The sequence below is a fragment of the Nicotiana tabacum genome, chromosome 19, assembly GCF_000715075.1.
Source record: "Nicotiana tabacum cultivar K326 chromosome 19, ASM71507v2, whole genome shotgun sequence".
Classification (NCBI taxonomy): domain Eukaryota; kingdom Viridiplantae; phylum Streptophyta; class Magnoliopsida; order Solanales; family Solanaceae; genus Nicotiana; species Nicotiana tabacum.
In genome coordinates this window covers 72,448,375-72,469,022 of record NC_134098.1, presented here as the reverse complement: position 1 = coordinate 72,469,022, position 20,648 = coordinate 72,448,375, and the positions used below count along the sequence as shown (strand labels likewise).

Genomic DNA, 20,648 nt, shown 5'->3' with positions numbered 1-20,648 from the left:
CAAGCAAATGTTGCATTCAACTCAGCTGAAGAAGCAAATCAAGGAACACACAATGCAGGGATTCAGACACTTACACAGGAGAATGTAACACAGCTTCTGTAACTTCTCCATCAGGCAAACATGTGACAGCAGGCAACTTCCACTTCTGATGCTTCTGCAAACCTTAGTTGTGCTGGTATAGCCAATTTTTTTAAGTCACATGCCTATTTCATTCAAATTGATAACGAGTCTTGGATATTAGATAGTGGAGCAACTGAGCATATGACTTTCAACAAACACTTTTTCACAGAATATAAGGCTTTGCCTAAACCCCTCATGGTTAAACTTCCAAATTCATATAGAGTTAGAGTTACACACGCAGGTTCAGTGTCAATTTTACGTAATGTGGTACTACATAATGTCTTGTATGTGCCCTCTTTCAGGTTCAATTTGTTATCTATACACAAGTTGTGTAGACAACTTCATAAGTATGTTCTTTTCACCCCTCTTTCTTGTTTTCTGCTGCAGGGCCCTTCACTGAAGAGCCCTCTGGAGATTGGTAAAGAAAAGGGAGGTCTCTACATCCTCAAGTCAAGAGTTTCAGCTGCAGTTTCTAAGAGTTTACCTAAGTCTAGAAATACTTTTGTATCTAGATAGAAATCTAGTTCTGTTCCTTTTTTAAATTCCTGTTTTAATCTTTCTGATTCCAATGTAAAGGAAAAGTTGAGGCATTATAGGTTAGGCCACATGCCTTTAAGCAATATGAGAAATATTTATTCAGTTTCAATATCTTCCTGTTCCAAATTTTCTACTCCATGTGTTATTTGTCCTATGGCAAGGTAATCTAAACTCCCTTTTCCTTCAAGTTCTATTTCAACAAAATCAATATTTGAGTTGATTCATGTGGACACCTGGGGACCCTATAGTAGTCCTACATATGATGGTTATAAGTATTTCCTCACTATTGTTGATGACTTTAGCAGAGGTACCTAGACTTATTTATTAAGTACTAAGTCTAATGCCTTCACAGTTTTGAAATCCTTCTTAAACATGGTAGAGAGATAGTTTCACACCAAAGTCAAAGTTATAAGGTCCGACAATGCTTTTGAATTAGGTAGTGGGCACCTTCAGTCAGATTATTTTCACTCACAAGGGATCATACATCAAACTTCATGTGTCTATACACCACAACAAAATGGAGTTGTGGAAAGAAAACATAGACATTTACTAGAAACATCCAGAGCCTTACTATACCAATCACATCTGCATATCACATATTGGGGAGACTCTTTATTAACATCCACTTACTTAATTAACAGGTTCCCTTCTAAGATATTACACTTCAAAACCCCTTATGAAGTTCTGTTCAAAGCCAAACCCAATTATACAAACCTTAAGTGTTTTGGTTGCTTATGTTTTGTCTCTACTATATCACACAACATACCAAAGTTTGAGCCAAGGGCACTACCTTGTGTTTTCTTAGGATATCCACATGGGAAGAAGGGGTATAAGGTGCTTAATCTACAGACTCTTAAGACCTTTGTCTCTAGGGATGTCATTTTTCATGAAGAGTTCTTTCCTTTTGCTTCTATAAACACTGGTTCTTCCCCTAATCCTTCTCTACCTCTTGCTAAAGTTTATACCAGTACTCCTTTTTCTGATTCTTCACCTATCATTCCCTCCACTCATGTTGTTTCCTCTCCACCATTTACTGCTGCTTATTCTCCTAAGTTCCCCACTCCTGCCTCTCCTCCACACATTTTCTTGTCTACCACTTCTTCTCATGTTTCCACTTCTCACCCACATTCCACTTTTCTTACCTTCTCTTCCTCCACTCCTGCTTCAGTACCTATGATAGAATCCCTCATCAGGAAATCTACCAGACCTCATGTCACACCTGCTTATCTAAAAGACTATGTTTGTAATGCAATTCACCTCGCAGATGTATCTGATTCATGTTTCCTAGCTCCAGTCACTCCTACTTTTGTGTCCTTTACTGGATTAACCTCTTCTAACCAACATATGCTTAACTCTTTGTCTAATATCCAAGAGACTATCAGTTATGCACAGGCTGCTCATCACCCTGGTTGGCAGGAAGCAATGGCAAAAGAAATTGAAGTTCTGGAGCTCAATAAAACCTGGGATGTGGTAGAATTACCCCAAGGTAGGAAAGCCTTGCCATGTAAATGGGTATATAAGGTCAAGCAACACTCAGATGGCAACATAGAAAGGCTAAAAGCCAGATTGGTCATTAGAGGTGGCATACAACGAGAAGGAATAGATTTCACTGAAACGTTTTCACCAGTGGTTAAAATGACCACTATGAGGTGTATTTTGGCTACAGAAGTGAAGAGAGGCTGGGGACTTTACCAATTAGATGTAGACAATGCATTTTTACATGGCAATTTAAATGAGGAGGTTTATATGAGGTTTCTTGCTGGGGTTAGTCCTCCTACTCCTAATCACGTTTGCAAACTGAAAAAGTCACTTTATGGACTTCGCCAGGCATCAAGGCAATGGTATGCCAAGCTCAAAGCTGCCCTCAATTTCAAAGGCTTCACTCACTCTCTAAATGATTATTCCCTATTTTTCAAGAAGACAAACTCCTCTATTTCTATAGTTGCAGTCTATGTTGATGACATTTTGCTAACATGCAATGATGATGCTGAATTAACTACATTGAAAGAGTTTCTTCATCAAGAGTTCAGAATTAAAGACTTAGGTACCTTACATTTCTTCCTTGGTATGGAAGTCATCAGAGAAGCTCAGGGTCTGATCCTTTGTCAACGAAAATTCACCTTGGACCTTTTGCATGAATTTGACTCCTCGCACTTGTCTACTGATTCCTGTCCTTTAGACCCTACGGTAAAGCTTCTTGCTAAAACAGGAGATCCTATTGCTGATCCAACTCTGTATCGCCATCTCCTGGGGAAACTCAACTATCTAACACATACCAAACCAGACCTCTCCTTCACAGTTCAGCATTTAAGCCAGTACATGCAGGACCCTCGCCAACCACACCTTCAAGCCGCCTTTCATGTACTTCGCTATTTGCTGAAAGATCCAGGCCTGGGCTTTTTTATGTCATCATCTTCCTCTTTCAAATTGATGGTCTTTTGTGATTCTGATTGAGGGACTTGCCCAGATTCACGAAAATCTGTCAGCGGTTTCTACATTTCACTTGGTTCTTCTCCTATTCCCTGGAAATCGAAGAAGCAAACATCCATTTCTCTTAGCTCCGCTGAAGCGGAATATAGATCCATGAGACGAGTTGTGGCTGAACTAACCTGGTTAGTTCGTCTTTTCGCAGATCTTTCTATCCCTATCTCCCTTCCAGTACCGCTTCACTCTGATAGTAAGGCCGCGATACACATCGCCAAAAATCCGGTATTCCATGAACGAATGAAGCATGTCGAGCTCGACTGCCATTTCGTGAGGCACAACAGTTTCTTGCCGGTCTGATTTCACTCTCTTATGTCTGATCTTCCTCCCAACTCGCCGATCTCTTTACTAAATCCCTCACAGGACCCATCCATCACAATCTGTTGGGCAAGTTGGGGGTTCTTTCCTCCCCCTCCAACTTGAGGGGGGTGTTGGTGATGATACAAAATTTGGAGCTGATAATTGTAAAAATGAAGGTTTATTGATGGAGGTACAACATACTATTGACAGAGATTTTGGATAGTTCTCATCTCCGATAAGCTTCGTATGTTTATGTCTGAAAGAGAGACTTTAGGCCCAAATTGGGCTCAAGCAGCTCTTTCTCAACTGTTGGGTCTTAACAGTTTTGGGCCCAAATTGGATCAATATTCTTTGGGCTTACTAGAACGAAGTAGTAGGAAACAGAAAATACACCTTACATATATAACAACAACAACAACAACAACCCAGTATAATCCCATTAGTAGGGTCTGGGGAGGGTAGTGTGTACGCAGACCTTACCCCTACCCTGGGGTAGAGAGGCTGTTTCCAATAGACCCTCGGCATCCTTCCATCCAAGAACTCCCGACCTTGTTCTTGGGGTGACTCGAACTCACAACCTCTTGATTGGAAGTGGAGGGTGCTTACCATCAGAGTAACCCACCTTGTATATACAATTTGATTTATTCTTTGGATTATCCTTTAGTCTGTTACAAGACAGCTAATAAGAATTGTACAGCTGGCTAGGTAGTTAGAGAATAGATTCCTTTTCCAGTGTATTTATGTAGTAGCTTGGACAGACGTTGATCTATCAGCAAATATACAGAAAAAATTTCCTAAGTTCCTCTTCTATTTTGTCAGTTTACTTCACCAAACACCAGCTAATTTCAACTCATTGACAGTCACAAGTGATATATAAGCTGGTGTAGTTGCCAATTTATTTCCATTTTTAAAACTCAAATAGAAAGAAAAAGAACACCATTCTAACCAGCAAATGAGATAGGGCGAGAATAGTCTCAGGAAGCGGGCAAAGCATTTGCAATGGAGCTGTGGTTGAAAATTATCACATTTGCCAAATATTAGGATCAGGAAGTGTAATATTTAACTGCTGGGTATAAAGTTGTCACTGAAGTAAGGATAGGTTTATGGAAAGAAAACTAGTTAAATTCTTAATTTTGCCGTAAAGTGCTTTCTTGAGTTTCATTGTCCACTTAATCTGTGGTCTTGATGCTGTATACCCAGAGGAAACTTGGGAACTGCAAAAACATAACTAGAAAACAGTAGTGTTGGAGGAGGGTGTTAAATAAGTGATTAGGGTGCTAGTAAGATAACTCATTCGGGTTCATATTCTCCTTCAAACAGTTGCAAGACGTCAGACTGGTCAACTTAACTATTGTTTGATAGATTTGCGAAAGAAATTGATTCTGCTCAATTTTGAGTCGATTCTTTTGTGCACCCTTTAGGTACTTACATATAGATGCAACAAGCAGTTAAATTTAGGGTTATCAAGAGGATGTTTATGCTACACGAGGATGGAGTGTAGCAGAGAAAGAACCAGAATAGTAGGCAGCAGAATATGCAGTTCATTTAGGTTTTATCTTTGGTTTTCCTTCTGCCTTGGTGTTGGGCATATCCTCTATGTTTTTGAGACACCATTGCACAGGTTAAAGCCTTTAAACTTTCTTAAAACTACTGACTGCAGTGGCTTGATCAATGAGAGTTATTTAGTTGTACCTGCAACTTTATAATTCAGTCAAATCATTTGCTTAACTAATAAACATGTTTAAACAATAATCTATGGTGGTTTTCTGCCCATGACAAGCTGACCCTGAATCACTGATGGTAGGAAAGCAAACTTGGTTGACTGCCTTCACATTCAATAGTTTTTTCTTAGTAAACAAATTATAATGACCTGTTAAACTTAAACGTGTTTTTGTAAAATCTTGTATTGCATTAACATGTTTGACTGATTAACCTCTTAAAGGATATTTGATGTTCTAGCTTCACTGGTCTTTTAAAGTTTTAGTACCAGTTCAACTCCCTTTATTCCAATTTATATGATACTTATATGCTTTCCATTTTGGCATGTCCGTATTTTACATGAATCCACAGATAATAGTAATTATACATAGCTCACATCTTCCTAAAGATTATATTCAGCTAAACAATTCTACATGGACAATCTTGTGAAGTTTCCTCTAGTACTCTAACTTTTTCAAATACTTGTTGTTGAGGTTTTTGTTATTTAAGATGAAATAGTCTTAAAATGAGGGTAAATGTGAAATTGAGGGAAAATGAAATTTTTGAGTAAAATTTTAAGTTTCCCCCTCTTGACAATGAGACATTGTCCCATATTGGAAGAGAAAAAGATTTTTGGTGGGTATATATATAATTGCTCTTCTTATAACTCTTAAAGAGTTAAGAAGAAAGCAAGCCTCGCGCCGCCGTCGTCGTCGCTCGCTCAGCTCGGCTCGGCTTCGGATTTGGTCAAATGATCGATTGATTAATTTTTTGGATCAAATTTATTTGTTAATAATAAATATTAAGCCAAGTGCTTGCTCCACAAACAAGTTAGTGCATGCTCCACCATGGAGGGTGGAGGGTCGTTCATCTTCAAAGCTGACTCCTATAAATATGTGCAGTAGCTGTTGAAAAAAAAAAAATGAAAACGCTCAACTTTGGCTACACATTGCACTCCTTCCTCTCAGCATTTCCATACGATTTTCTGAGTTTCTACTCCTTTGTTCTGCATTGTTTTAACATCAAACAAAGCAACTGTAAGTGTGATTTGCTACCAAACTTTGTGTTCGCTGAAACACTGGGGTTTGAAGTACCGCTACACCAGTGTGTGATTCGTTCTATCCTAGGAGGAAATAATCCATAACCTTGGGTACTAGGAGGGGATTAAATTCCTTAAGGAAACACTGTGAATTCAGTGAGCTCGAATTAATTACTGTTTCATTACGATAACTTATATTTTCCAGAATTATTATTTACAAATACAGCAATATTGGCGGGACTAACAATCTTAAGGAATTTAATTTATTTATTTCTGTATTTGTGTTATTCTTATTATTCTGCAAACTAAAACCTTTGTGGTTTTGTGTACTCCCGTTTTGGAGAGTAAAGCCTTCGTGGCGTTTTGTTGGAGATTAAAATCTACGTGATTTTTACTCCAGTTTGAAAACGTTTATTAAACGTTTGTTTGTGTCATTTTTTTTACAGAAAAAAATGACGACTGAAAGCGAAAATCAAGCTGTTCCGACGGTGACTGCCAACGCATCGACAAGCCGAACACCGACGTTGGCACCGACAAAAAAACCCGAAAAATTTTCCGGGATTGATTTCAAGCGCTGGCAGCAGAAGATGTTCTTCTACTTAACTACGTTATGTCTACAGAAGTTCATCAAGGAAGATGTTCCTGATCTGCCAGATAAAACTCCAGAGAATGAATGCTTTATCGTGATTGAAGCGTGGAAGCATTCTGATTTTTTATGCAAGAATTATATTCTTAGCGGACTGGATGATAATCTGTATAATGTATACAGTGGCGTGGAGACGTCAAAAGAATTGTGGAATGCGCTTGAAAAGAAATATAAAACTGAAGATGCCGGGATGAAGAAATTCGTTGCCGCAAAATTTTTTGGACTACAAAATGGTAGATAGCAAGTCTGTTATTACCCAAGTCCAGGAATTGCAAGTGATTATTCATGATCTACTTGCTGAAGGTCTTGTCATCAATGAAGCATTCCAAGTAATAGCAATGATTGAAAAGTTGCCTCCGTTGTGGAAGGACTTCAAAAATTATTTGAAACACAAACGAAAGGAAATGTCCCTAGAAGATCTCATTGTTCGGTTGAGAATCGAAGAGGACAATAAAGCTGCTGAAAGGAGAAACCGTGGAAATTCAACAATAATGAGAGCAAATATTGTTGAAGATAACAAAAAGAGGAAGAAGGCTTCTGTTCCGAAATACAACCCAAGCAAGAAGCGGTTCAGTGGAAACTGCTACAACTGTGGAAAAATCGGACACAAATCTACGGAGTGTCGTGCTCCGAAGAAAGACAAGAAAAGGGGTCAAGCAAACATGGTAGTAAAGCATGATGATGTTGATAACTTGTGTGCCATGCTTTCTGAATGTAACTTGGTGGGAAATCCTAAACAGTGGTGGTTTGATTCTGGAGCCACTCGCCATGTTTGTGCAGTTAGAGAAGCTTTTGCTACTTATGCTCCTGCTGGACCCGGAGAGACAGTTTATATGGGAAATGCTTCAACAGCAAAAGTTGAAGGATATGGGAAGATATTTCTGAAAATGACTTCTGGCAAGGTCATGACTTTGAACAATGTCCTTCATGTTCCCGAAATGAGAAAGCATTTAGTCTCTACTGGACTTCTTGTTAAGCACGGTTTTAAGTGCGTTTTTGTATCCGACAAGGTTGTCATAAGTAAGAATGAAATATTTGTAGGAAAAGGTTACCTCACCGAGGGCCTTTTCAATCTGAATGTAATGGTTGTGAAAAACAATAATAATATTTCAGCTTCTTCTTACTTACTTGAGTCAAATAATTTATGGCATGTACGTTTGGGGCATGTCAATTATAAAACCTTGCGAAAAATGATTAACTTGGAAGTACTGCCTAAGTTTGAATGCGAAAAATCAAAATGTCAAACATGTGTGGAATCTAAGTATGTTAAACATCCTTATAAGTCAGGTGAAAGGAATTCAAATCCTTTAGACTTAATTCACACAGATATTTGTGGCATGAAGTCAATACCATCTCGCGGTGGAAAGAAGTATTTCATAACTTTTATTGACGATGGTACTCGATATTGCTATGTTTACTTACTGAATAGTAAAGATGAAGCAATAGACGCATTCAGGCAATACAAAAATGAAATTGAAACGCAACTTAACAAGAAAGTAAAAATGATAAGAAGTGATAGGGGTGGTGAATATGAATCTCCTTTTGAAGAAATATGTTTAGAATATGGAATTATTCATCAAACAACAGCCCCTTACACGCCCCAATCTAATAGGATTGCGGAAAGAAAGAATCGCACATTAAAGGAGATGATGAACGCGTTGTTGATAAGTTCTGGTTTGCCACAGAACTTATGGGGGAAGCCATTCTTACGGCTAATCGAATATTAAATCGAGTGCCCCATAGCAAAACACAATCCATTCCATATGAAAAATGGAAAGGAAGGAAGCCCAACTTGAATTATTTTAAAGTGTGGGGGTGTTTGGCAAAAGTGCAAGTTCCTAAACCCAAAAGGGTAAAGATAGGACCAAAAACCGTTGATTGTGGTTTCATAGGATATGCGACAAATAGTAAAGCATATCGATTTCTGGTTCATAAATCAGAAAATCCCGACATTCATAATAATACGGCTATAGAATCAGATAATGCTGAGTTCTTTGAAAATATATATCCGTATAAAAAGGAATGTGAGTCGTTTGGTGAAGGATCTAAACGACCTCGGGAAGAAACAAAAGAAAGTACATGTAATCAGGAGGATCCAAGACATAGTAAACGTCAAAGAACGTCTACTTCATTTGGACCAGATTTTGTGACTTTTTTATTGGAGAATGAGCCTCAAACATTTAAAGAAGCTATGACTTCTTCGGAATCATTGTTTTGGAAAGAGGCAATCAATAGTGAAATAGAATCCATATTGAACAACCATACATGGGAATTGGTTGATCTTCCTCCTGGAAATAAACCTTTGGGGTTCTAAATGGATTTTTAAGAGAAAAATAAAAAATGATGGCACTATTGATAAATTCAAGGCAAGACTCGTAGTCAAAGGGTATAGACAACGAGAAGGTCTAGACTACTTTGATACATACTCTACAGTTACAAGAATTACGTCCATACGGATGTTAGTAGCATTAGCTGCAGTGTTTGGTCTTGAAATTCATCAAATGGATGTTAAGACGGCCTTCTTAAATGGAGAGTTGGAGGAAGAAATTTACATGGAACAACCTGAAGGGTTTGTGGTTCCAGAAAAAGAAAAGAAGGTATGTAGACTTGTTAAGTCTCTTTACGGACTAAAACAAGCACCCAAACAATGGCATGCGAAATTTGACCAAACAATGTTGTCAAATGGTTTTAAGATAAATGAATGTGATAAATGTGTGTACATTAAAAATGTTCCAAATCACATAGTCATTGTTTGCCTATATGTGGATGATATGCTGATAATGAGTAATGACATTGCCAACATAAATGCTACTAAGCGTATGCTCAATAGCAAGTTTGATATGAAAGACTTGGGAGTTGCTGATTTAATTCTGGGAATTAAGATCCATAAGACTCCTCAAGGTCTGGCATTATCACAATCTCATTATATTAAGACAGTACTTGAAAAATTCAAGCACTTGGGCTTTAAAGTTGCAAAGACTCCATTTTGGCTCCGGAATTTCTTGGAAGACATTCCATTTTGGCCCAAACCGTTGGCACCAATATGCATACATTGTGATAGTCAAGCGGCAATTGGAAGGGCTGGGAGCGTTATGTATAACGGTAAATCTCGTCATATACGACGAAGACATAAAACCGTTAGGCAATTACTCTCTAGAGGAATTATCACGATTGACTATGTAAAGTCAAGTGATAATGTGTCGGATCCACTTACAAAAGGCCTAACTAGAGAGGTAGTTGAGAAATCATCAAGGGGAATGGGGCTATGGCCGAGAACAAGTTATTGTGGCGGTAACTCTACCTAGAAGACTGGAGATCCCAAGATCTAGGTTCAAGGAGATCAAACAAAGTCATTAATGACGGTTCAACATTGTCAAATAAAATTTTAGTCCGTTCTCGTGATGAGACAATGTTCAGTACCAAGGATAAAGCATTAAGGCTTTTTAATGATTTCTAAATTTGATACGGGATATATCAAATAGTATATCTACAGGATGACACGTTTAGGAATCACCTATGTAAGTGTGAAGTGTTAGCCGCTTCAAGGAGAACTTTGTAAGGCCAGTACTCTACGCACTTATGAAACCAGGCGGTGTTCATGGCTGAAACGAACACAACAATGAGAACCAAAGACGGTTAAGGGTTGATTGTGTGACTTATGTTTGTCTAGGTATACACCAAAGATCGACGGTTCAAAGATATCAAATCTACCGATTGACCGAGTATATCCGACATAAGTTCACTATGGAAAGTTCAAAGGGAAACCTACTTATCCAGATGCGATTAATCCTTGCTTGCAAATCATACAGTTTTTTCATGCATACTTCCGTGATATAGCCATTCCCCATTCATGTGGGGGATTGTTGAGGTTTTTGTTATTTAAGATGAAATAGTCTTAAAATGAGGGTGAATGGGAAATGAAGGGAAAATAAAATTTTTGAGTAAAATTTTAAGTTTTTCCCTCTTGACAATGAGACATTGTCCCATATTGGAAGAGGAAAAGATTTTTGGTGGGTATATATATAATTGCTCTTCTTGTAGCTCTTAAAGAGTTAAGAAGAAAGCAAGCCTCGCGCCGTCGTCGTCGCTCGCTCTGCTCGGCTCGGCTCGGCTTCGGCTTCGGCTTCGACTTCGGCTTTTTGGATTTGGATTTGGATTCAAATAAAGCAACTATAAGTGTGATTTGCTACCGAACTTTGTGTTCGCTGAAACACTGGGGTTTGAAGTACCGCTACACCAGTGTGTGATTCGTTCTATCCTGGGAGGAAATAATCCATAACCTTGGGTACTAGGAGGGGATTAAATTCCTTAAGGAAACACTGTGAATTCAGTGGGCTCGAATTAATTACTGTTTCATTACGATAACTTATATTTTCCAGAATTATTATTTACAAATACAGCAATATTGGCGGGACTAACACTTGTTGAATAATTTTGTCCGAGAATAGTAACATTCAAGTAAAATTAAAAAAACTTCGTGCTCACTCAAAACTATATCAGATAAATTAGTATAGAAGGAGTAATAAGCTTTTCTATTGTGTCGCGTTATTTTTTGCAATGTCGAGTTTCAAATAATTTGTGGCAACTCTTAAGTGGAATTCCTAGTTTTATCTTTAAAAACAAGAATTGATATAGGCATATAGCTATTGCACTTGTTATTGGTTGCATTTGTCTCAATACTTTGCATTATTCTATTCTGTGACAAATTTATTAATCACTGGTAACGAAGTAAAAGTAGCCACTTTTGCTACTAAGATGGTCAATTAAATATAATTAAACAACAGCCTGAGTCCGCCGATGCTGCAAAGAAGTTGATAACTTCACTTTGGTTCAGTAGATGTCACACACTCAAACCTCTATCGGAGGAGAAAGAGATAGAGAAAATTTTCTCCTTGCCGATTGATAACGAACTATAATGTTGGCTATTCTAATATTAGGGACAAGGTTTACAAACTGCACAAGCTCCATTACAGCATATAGTAGTAATAATAACCATTAATGCGATAAGTTTGGATAAGGTGAGGATAATTTTGTTGTCAATTTTTAAGAGTATAGTTAAGCAATAATTTAATTTGGATGAAAACTTAGGCCTTATTCTCTTTGATTTTTAAGCATTATATTTTTATCCTTTCGTGAAGTATTTGAATAAGTAAATTTTCTTCAAAAAAAATTTAAGAAGCTGATATTCAAATGAACGCAAAAAGTTAAATAGTTGGATCATTATTGTGCCAATCTCTATGGGACTATAGTAAATTACCATTGCACAAAAGGGCAAAAAATATTATTAAAAGTAGAAAAACGAAAAAAAGAAGAGTAGAAATTAAAACAAGAACGAGATCCAATCAACTAGACCGGTGTACGGTTAGTCCCCTTAGAATGACCCGAACCGGTCTATGTCTTCATTTAGAACAGCAATTCCACGAATCGGGTGAATATAAACCCTAGCATCCCACAAAACCCTAGAATTCATTCAAACCAATCGAGAAAGAGAGTTGAAAAATGACACAAAAGGCAGGTCTTTTCAAAGGGCAACAGAAGAAGAAATCAGTACCTAGTCGTCATGGAAAAGCCCCTCAAATTCGCAAAGGCATATTTCTGTTTCTTTTGTGCGTTGTCCCATTGATTGTGTTATAGCGTCTATTAATTTGGGGCTTACAACTATTCTCAATTGCAGGGAAGAGAGCTGTGAAACCGTCAAAGAATACAAAGCAGATGGATGTCGATCGGGTGAGTACTCTCATCCATGCCCTGTGATTTTTAGGTTTATAATTTATGGTATTTTGAGTTATTTGTGTGTTTAATTAACATAAATTGCCAGCATGTTTTGCACCAGCTGGGATAAATTATCTCAACGGTTTACTTCATTTCACCACTTGTTGTAACCAGAATGTAAAAACTCAAAAGTAGTCTTTGAACTAAAACAATTTACCAAAGGAAGAAAGAAAAAACTTGAACACATTTTACATCATCCAAACACAAAAACCGAGTAATTGAGTGCATATAATGTAATAGTGATGGAGGTTGGGTTTGAGGAAGGGGTGTGGTTTTTGGTGATGAATAGGAGTGGGCATATGTTTGTGGAAGTAGAGTAGGAGAGAGTGGAAAATCACTCAGACCCGTAACGGACTATAGTTATTTTCCCCGTAGGTGCTGTAATTTTTTTTCTTGTGTCACTTATGTCGGGCAACATTGCCTTGAGCTTTTATCCCTTAGATGATTTTGACAACTTTTTGGTGGAAAATTTGAATATACGAACATCTCAAAACTTCATAATGACCAAAATAGGAGAAAGGGAATTGAGAAAGAAGGTGTCTCCTGGGCTTTGGGGGGGGGGGGGTGACAATGTTGGTGGACATTAATTAATTTAGTTAGATGACTTTGGTGGAGGATTAAGGTGAGCGATGACCTTATCTTCAATTTTCTTTTCCTGAGTTTTGACTTCATTAGTCTTGTGGAGTAGTATTCTTTACGTCTTCATTTTAAGTCAGTCAATTCTTGATATTGAAACTTGATCTTCTGCTTGTAATGGATAGTAGTGGCCCTTACTTTTCTCTTTTGCTTTAACTAAGTTCAGGATAGTGGGGAAAAGGGTAGCAGTATGTGTTACTGCTGGATGGAAAGTTGTCTACAATTGAGGGGTAGGTTTGTGGAAAGGTAGCTAGTTAAACACCTTTTTTTGTTTTTGTTTTTTTAGAGGGCTTCCTTGAGTTTCACAACCCACTTAGTCTTGTGTCTTAATCCTATATTCCCATAGGAAACATAGAGGAAATATGGGACCGATGCAAACAAAATTAAAAAGAGTGTTTGAGGAGGTTATTTGTCACGACCCGGAATTCCCAGTCGCGAGACCGTGATGTCGCGTAACATTTCACTTGCTAGGCAAGCCAACGTTAGAATAGTTTTTAGCCATTTTCAATAAATCAAATTAATTGATACCAATTAAACTGAAATAACTGAAATAGAACTGAAATAAAGTGCGAAAAATCATGACAACCGCAATATCTAGATACAACCCCAGATTTGGTGTCACAAGTGCACGAGCGACTAGAATAATACAGATAATGGTCTGAATGAAAGTAAAACTCTCTGAAAAGAAATAAACAACTAGGATAAGGTAGAAGGGGACTTCAGGGATGCGAACGCCGAGCAGCTGTACCTCAAGTCTCCGTCCGATGGCCAATCCGAGCAATCTATTGACCGCCATTGGGACCGACTCTAAAATCTGCACAAGAAGTGCAGAGTGTAGTATGAGTACAACCGACCCCATGTACTCTGTAAGTGTCGAGCCTAACCTCGACGAAGCAGTGACGAGGCTAAGACGGGTACTTACAATAACCTATACGCAGTATATTAATAATGACAGGAAAGGAATACGGAAAATAAGGAAGTTAACTTATGAAAATGATCTCAATCCTCGAAAATCAGTAAAACCAGAAATACCAATCCTCAGAATCTCGTACGAAAACACCGAAGCCAACACAATACAACAAGGAATACAAAACACACAAACAGTTGCGGCGCGCAACCCGATCCCACTGTACAAACACGATCTTCCTTTATTTCACCATATCAATATCAATAATAACAAGTAAAATCCGTTGCGGCACGCAACCCGATCCCACCATATAATCATAATCAATATCATAATCCTCCCTTATTTCACCATATCAATCCTCCCTTATTCCACATGTTGTGGTGTGCAACTCGATCCTACCATATCAATATCAATCCTCCTTTATTCCACCTGTTACGGCGTGCAACCCGATCCATAAGCAAAAATCAATAAATATAATAAATTGCAACTCAATTCACTAGAATCTCTACGAATAAAGAATATGAAAGCAAGCCATAAAAGAACCTCGTACCCAAATCAAGGAATGCTACAATTAGTACAAAGCAACAAGACAAATCAAATGTATGACAATTAAAGTGTACACGTAAGGCAATTAAGGCAAGTGGCAATTTATTATGGAAACATGGGAGAACCGAACATTTTAATATGAGAGAAATAAGTGACAAGTAGCTAGTTAAGGCATAGAAAGCAATTAAAGCATGCAACAATTAAGACATGGAATAAAATAATTAATGAAATGCGAGAAAGCATGGAAACAAGTATTTTGACGGCGTATATACACTCGTCACCTCGCATATACGTCGCTACACATGTAATTCACATAGCACATAGCTCAAGGGTTCCTAGTTCCCACAAATCAAGGTTAGACACTACACATACCTCGCTCCGCAAGAAAATCAAAGCTTTACCGGGGCCTTTCCTCTAAGATCTGCCTCCAAACCAATCGAATCTAACCAAAATCGACTCAATAACATCAAATAATGCTAGGGAAATCAATTACAAGGCATAAAGTTAAGATCTTTACACTTTTCCCAAAAAGTCAACAAAAGTCAACACCGGGCCCGCTTGGTCAAAACCTGAGATTCGGACCAAAACCCAATTACCCATTCACCCCCGAGCCCGATTATGTAATTAGTTTCGAAATCCGACTTCAATTCGAGGTCTAAATCTCAATTTTACAAAAAACCCCCAATTCTTCCCAAATCCCTAATTTTCTACCATGAAAGAACATAGATTAAGGTTAGAAATTAATGGGTGATGATGGTAATGGAAAAAAACAAGTTAAAATACACTAACCTATGAAAAGGTGATGAAATTTCTCCTCCAAATCGCCTTTAGGCCGAGCTCTAATGAAAGGATGGTGAAAAATGGGTGAAATCCCGTGTTTGAAATATTTTAAGGTCCGAGCGTCAGGCCTTCTTCGCGTTCGCGAAGGGCCTGTCGCGTTCGCGATGCACCGCGGCCCAATTGGCCTTCGCGTTCGCGACCACTCTTCCCCCTGGCCATCGCGTTCACGACCCAATGATCGCGTTCGCGTAGAACATTAGCCCAGTACCCCCTCCAGGTCCATAGCCCTACGCGTTCGCGAGAAGCTAGTCGCGTTCGCAAAGGATAAATCCCCCATTGCTCCGCGTTCGTGACCCAGCTATCGCTATCACAGATGAAGAAAACCACCCCAGCCCCAGTTTCCCCTTCGCGATCGCGAAGCAAAAAGCATCAAGTGACATTAGACTTCCAAAAAAACAGAAAATCTAAGTTCAAAATCATCCGTATCCTATCCAAAACTCACCCGAGCCCTCGGGGTTCCAAACCAAACATGCATACAAGTCCAAAAACATCATACGAACTCGCTCGCGTGATCAAACATCAAACTACAGTCAAACTTATGAATTCTTTAAACTTTTTAATTACTAGTTTTCAACAAATTATGATAAATCAAGTTAGGGACTTCCGAATTCGATTTCGGGCACACGCCCGAGTCCCAAATCACAATACGGACCCACTGGGACCGTCAAAACACTGATCCGGTTCCGTTTACACAAAATTCAAATGAGTTTTAAGGCACAATTTCATATTTTTATCAATTTTCTCATAAAAACCTTCCAGAAAAAGGACACATACTGCGCACGCAAATCGAGAAAGGCTAAGCAGAGCTATTCGAGGTCTTGGAACACATAAATGAAGGGTAAAACTATAAATGACCTATCGGGTCATCACATTATTAAATAAGTTATTAGCGTGCTCCTGATAAATAAATAAAAAGTGTAGGGTGCTATAGTAGGGTAACACATTTGGGTTTGTTTTCTGCTTAAAAGGGCTGAAAGCCGTCAGACTGGTCAGGCTTAGTTTTTCTGTTGACTAGTTTTAGGTTACGCGCTTTGCGCGTGTACCTCGTCTCAGGTAGTAATTTTCTTTTAAAAACTTATAAATATTATTTTAGAATTTGGTTAAAAGAAAAAATGTGTAAAATCATGAAAATGATGATTAATGTCGATCTTATATAGTTAATTCAATAAAGAAAGAACTCTATCTCATAGAAGTCTTTAAAATCTTAAATATCAGTTCAACAAAAAATAAGTTATATATATTAACTATATGATTTTATTCAACATGAACTTCACTTGTGAAGGGTGAAAGTTGATCAACTTTTATGTTAGAATTTCTTTTTTTTATGATAGTGTCGATAAATTGATAGATTAGACTCGTCTATCGAAAAGTTTTTAGTGCAAACATTGTCCTTAAATCACATTCCATCGAAATTATTGTAAAATTTAATTGGTTAATTTTAAAATTTTAAATATTAACAAACTCTTACATGTTAATATTATTTTTTACCTTAGAATTATTTGTTATAGGAATAGTTTAGTTTGGTTTTTAAAGCTATAAAACTGAATTTGTCGTCTAACTTCAATTCTGTGGCAATTAACTTCATATAAGTTACTCTATAAATTATTTTGGTCGTTAGGTAACTGAAATATTCTTACTTTTGGTTAGCATCGGTTCTAGAACTTCAATAGTTATTTTATATTTTCAGATTTTTTGTTTTTCAAAATTTACTATCTAGGTAATTTTCAAAAGAGAACCTGAATTTTGGAGCATTTAGTGATTCTTCTCTAACCATCTCGGATTTTGGAGCTTAGGTGGTAGCGATTTGTCTTTTAATTAACATCTCGGTTTGCGACGTGATATAAAAATTGATAAAATTGTTATGTTACATAATATAAATAAGGAGAAATTTATTCAAGGTGTTTAATATTAGAATACAACAACAACAACAACAACAACAACAACCCAGTAAAATCCCACTTAATATTAGAATATGTATTTATTTTAAATAAAGGTGTTTAGATAAATAATTTTAAATATATTTGAAACGTTATATAAGGATTTAATGCACAAAATATAGTTGATTTCGAACTCCTAAATATTAGGAAAATAACTGAAGGACTATTCCTAATTATTAGCGAATTAAATGACGCCTCCTACATATTAGGAAAAGTAATTAAATGACTATTATGTCTAGTGTGAACTCTATTTTTTAAAGGGTAAAAAAGGCGAACAACATTTCGCTAAGGGCCTTCGTGTTTTTAATATAGTATAGATAGATTTGCAAAAGAATCAATTCTGCTCAAACATTAGGTTGTTTTTCTTTATGCAACCTTCGAGTACTTAAATGTAGATGCCACAAGCGGTTAAGTTTAGGGTTACGAAGAATGATATTATGCTGATTTCATATATTCTGGACACAAGGATGGAATGGAGCAGAGAGAATCAGAATGGTAGGCGGCACAGTATGTAGTGCACTTTCTTTGCTTTTCCCTTTTTGCTTGGTGTTGGGTACATCCAGCTATGTTTTGTTTAGATACCAATGCGCAGGTTAAAGGCTTTAAACTTATTAATTTCTTCAAGCTATTGAGTGCAGTGGCATGATTTCTATGGTTGAAGAGAGAGTTATTCAGCTGTACCTTCAACTTTAAAATTTTAGAATCAAATCATTTGCTCAACTAATATACAGGTCTAAATGGTTATGTACAGTGGTATCTCTGTACGTGACAAGCTGACTCTGTTGATAAAGGGAACTAGGGCATTGATAGCCTTTACATTTCAATTGCTGGTTGTTAGCAAATGATTAAGTCTGTGTCAGTTGTGCTTTTTTGCAGAACTCCCTATTCATTGTCATTTGTCACTTAGAAGCAGCCATTAACTAAATTATAATGATATTGTTAAAATTAGATTGTTTTGTCATATTGTGTTTGCATCAACATTTTAGCATGTTGGACTGATTGACCTCATAAAATGGTATTCAGTATTCCAGCTTCAACTCCCTCTATTAGTCTGTTCCAATTTATATGATATGCTTTCCGTTTTGGGATTTCCCGAGTGTTTTACATGAATCCCCAGATAACAGTATTTTACTGTAGCTCACATCTCCGTAAAGGTTTCATTCAAGTAAACAATTCTACTTGGACAATCATGTGAAGTTTCCTCCAATACTCTTAACTATCCAAGTACTTGTTGAATAATTTTGTCGTTTGCTAACTAATATAACATACAAGTAAAATTTTAATAACTCCATGCTCATCTACATAAGATAAGTTAGTATATAAGAAGTAATAAGTTTTTCTGTTGTGTCGCGGTATTTTTTGCAATGTCGAGGTTCAAAATAATTTTGCGGCAACTCTTAAGTGGAATTGCTAGATTTATCTCAAAAGCAGGAATTGATATAGCTATTGCGCTTGTTATTGATTGCATTTGTCTTATTATTGTGCATTGTTCTTTTCTGTGACCAGGAGTTGACAAAGTTTATAAATCACTGCAATGAAGTAAAAGCAGCTACATTTGCTACTAAGGATGGTGGTCAATTAAATATAATAAAACCACAGCCTGAGTCCTCCAGTGGTGCAAAGAAGTAGTGCAAAGATGAGTGATGACTGCCTAAGAGGCATCAGTTGTATAAACAAAATTTTGGTGTCGTCTGTTTGCAAAGGTCTTCTTTTTCACTTTTGTAAGACCTAGTTATGATTTTTTTCTTGTTTAAGGAGCCTCATTTGAAATGAGTACAATCAGCAAAAATTTCATGTCATGTTATCATATTCTGGGCCTTGTTCCAAAGGAAAACTGCCATATATTTCCCGGCTCACTCGTTACAGAAGTTCTCCGTAGTTTGAAGTCTGATATTTTCTGTGCTCTCTCTAAAATTGTACTGAACTATCTATGCTATTCTTAAATAGTACACTGGTTCTCTTGGTAAGCTTTCCCTTCTAATACTTCTCCAATTTGTTCGCATCTGAAGTACAACTGCATATGAGCATTAGTGGAACCCGTGAACTATTTTTTGCAATCATGTCTGGTATTGTTAGGTTTGTTGAGTCAGTTTGGTTCGCATACAAAGTTATGTAGGGATTTTTTTTTTTTGGGTCAACATAGGGATTATAATGATGGAATTAATATTATCCCAAACTATCTCGGTTACTAAACGGCCCCACAAAATAAAGAATGGATTTCAGAGTTAGGATTGTTCTAATGGTTGGTATTGCATTTTGCATTACTTAAATATAGGGTCCTATTTTTATTTAAAGTTTCTCTTTTCTACCTTTCGGATCTATTTAATCATGGGTTCAAAAGATTTAGAGAATAAATAAGCAATAAAACGTATAGATTTGAAGATTTTTCGTTCAATCATTGGTCGCCTGCTCTAACATACATCAGAACTTCGCGAATCGAGTCACCATTAGAAAAGCGAGTAAAGAATCATAGCTAAGCTATTCTGCATAAATGGCCTACCACTTATAGCCATCCAAGGGTCAAAAATGTTTTTTTTCAGTAAAGGACAATGTTTTGGAATATTACTGAGAAAGAGAAAAGACCTACGGTAATACCAAGAAGAATAGATATAATCATATTCGAATTTGCAACATGATCAGATATCGAATATTGAAAGGCAATAAGCCTTACCTTCTTTTTTTCTTTAAAGAAAAGACTGATTAATTACAATATAATTAGAAAATTTCAACATGATGTGATCGTGCAACGAGATTGTTTCATTTCTTTTTTACTTATTAACTAACCGATACACAAATATGCGATAATTATAAAAGCGATAAGTGTCCCTCTATGAGCCTAACACCGCAATATCAATATTGCTTTTTGGTAGGACCAACAGAAGAAAAAATGTTATTTTCAGTTGTTAACTTTGGTCTTTTTGGTTTTTTTCCTTTATCTTTTATTCCTTTTTTTTTTCAAAAAAAGTTACCAGTTTCAATTTTCACCAAAATGTTTAAGGCTAGTAGCCACAATCTGGAACGTTCCAGCCTGTTAGATTTCTTGGTGAGATATTTGTTTTCAATTTTAGCAGTTTAAATGTTTTCTTTTCCTTGCCTCTTATATTTTTTATGTTTAATAAATAGAGCAGGAAGTCCTTTCCCTGTCAGTTGCATTAATAAAATACCACATATGCACTTGTATATTAA

The 20,648-nt window shown here is 36.9% G+C and overlaps 1 protein-coding gene across 1 annotated transcript; it reads left to right on the top strand.

Annotated features, from left to right (window-relative positions):
• Nucleotides 1-12,231: 12,231 nt before the first annotated feature.
• LOC107817854 (uncharacterized) lies at nucleotides 12,232-19,443 on the top strand. Its single transcript, XM_016643746.2, has 3 exons — nucleotides 12,232-12,411; nucleotides 12,499-12,551; nucleotides 18,969-19,443. Exons 1-3 carry the CDS (start codon nucleotides 12,324-12,326, stop codon nucleotides 19,089-19,091), a joined length of 264 nt encoding a protein of 87 aa, XP_016499232.1. The 5' UTR covers nucleotides 12,232-12,323; the 3' UTR covers nucleotides 19,092-19,443.
• Nucleotides 19,444-20,648: the final 1,205 nt, after the last annotated feature.

Excerpts from the sequence above, each read along its gene's own strand:
- LOC107817854 (XM_016643746.2), top strand. The coding sequence starts at position 12,324 with ATGACACAAAAGGCAGGTCTTTTCAAAGGGCAACAGAAGAAGAAATCA. Across the intron at positions 12,412-12,498 it reads AGCCCCTCAAATTCGCAAAG|GGAAGAGAGCTGTGAAACCG; the intron begins GCATATTTCTGT and ends TCTCAATTGCAG. Across the intron at positions 12,552-18,968 it reads AGCAGATGGATGTCGATCGG|GAGTTGACAAAGTTTATAAA; the intron begins GTGAGTACTCTC and ends TTCTGTGACCAG.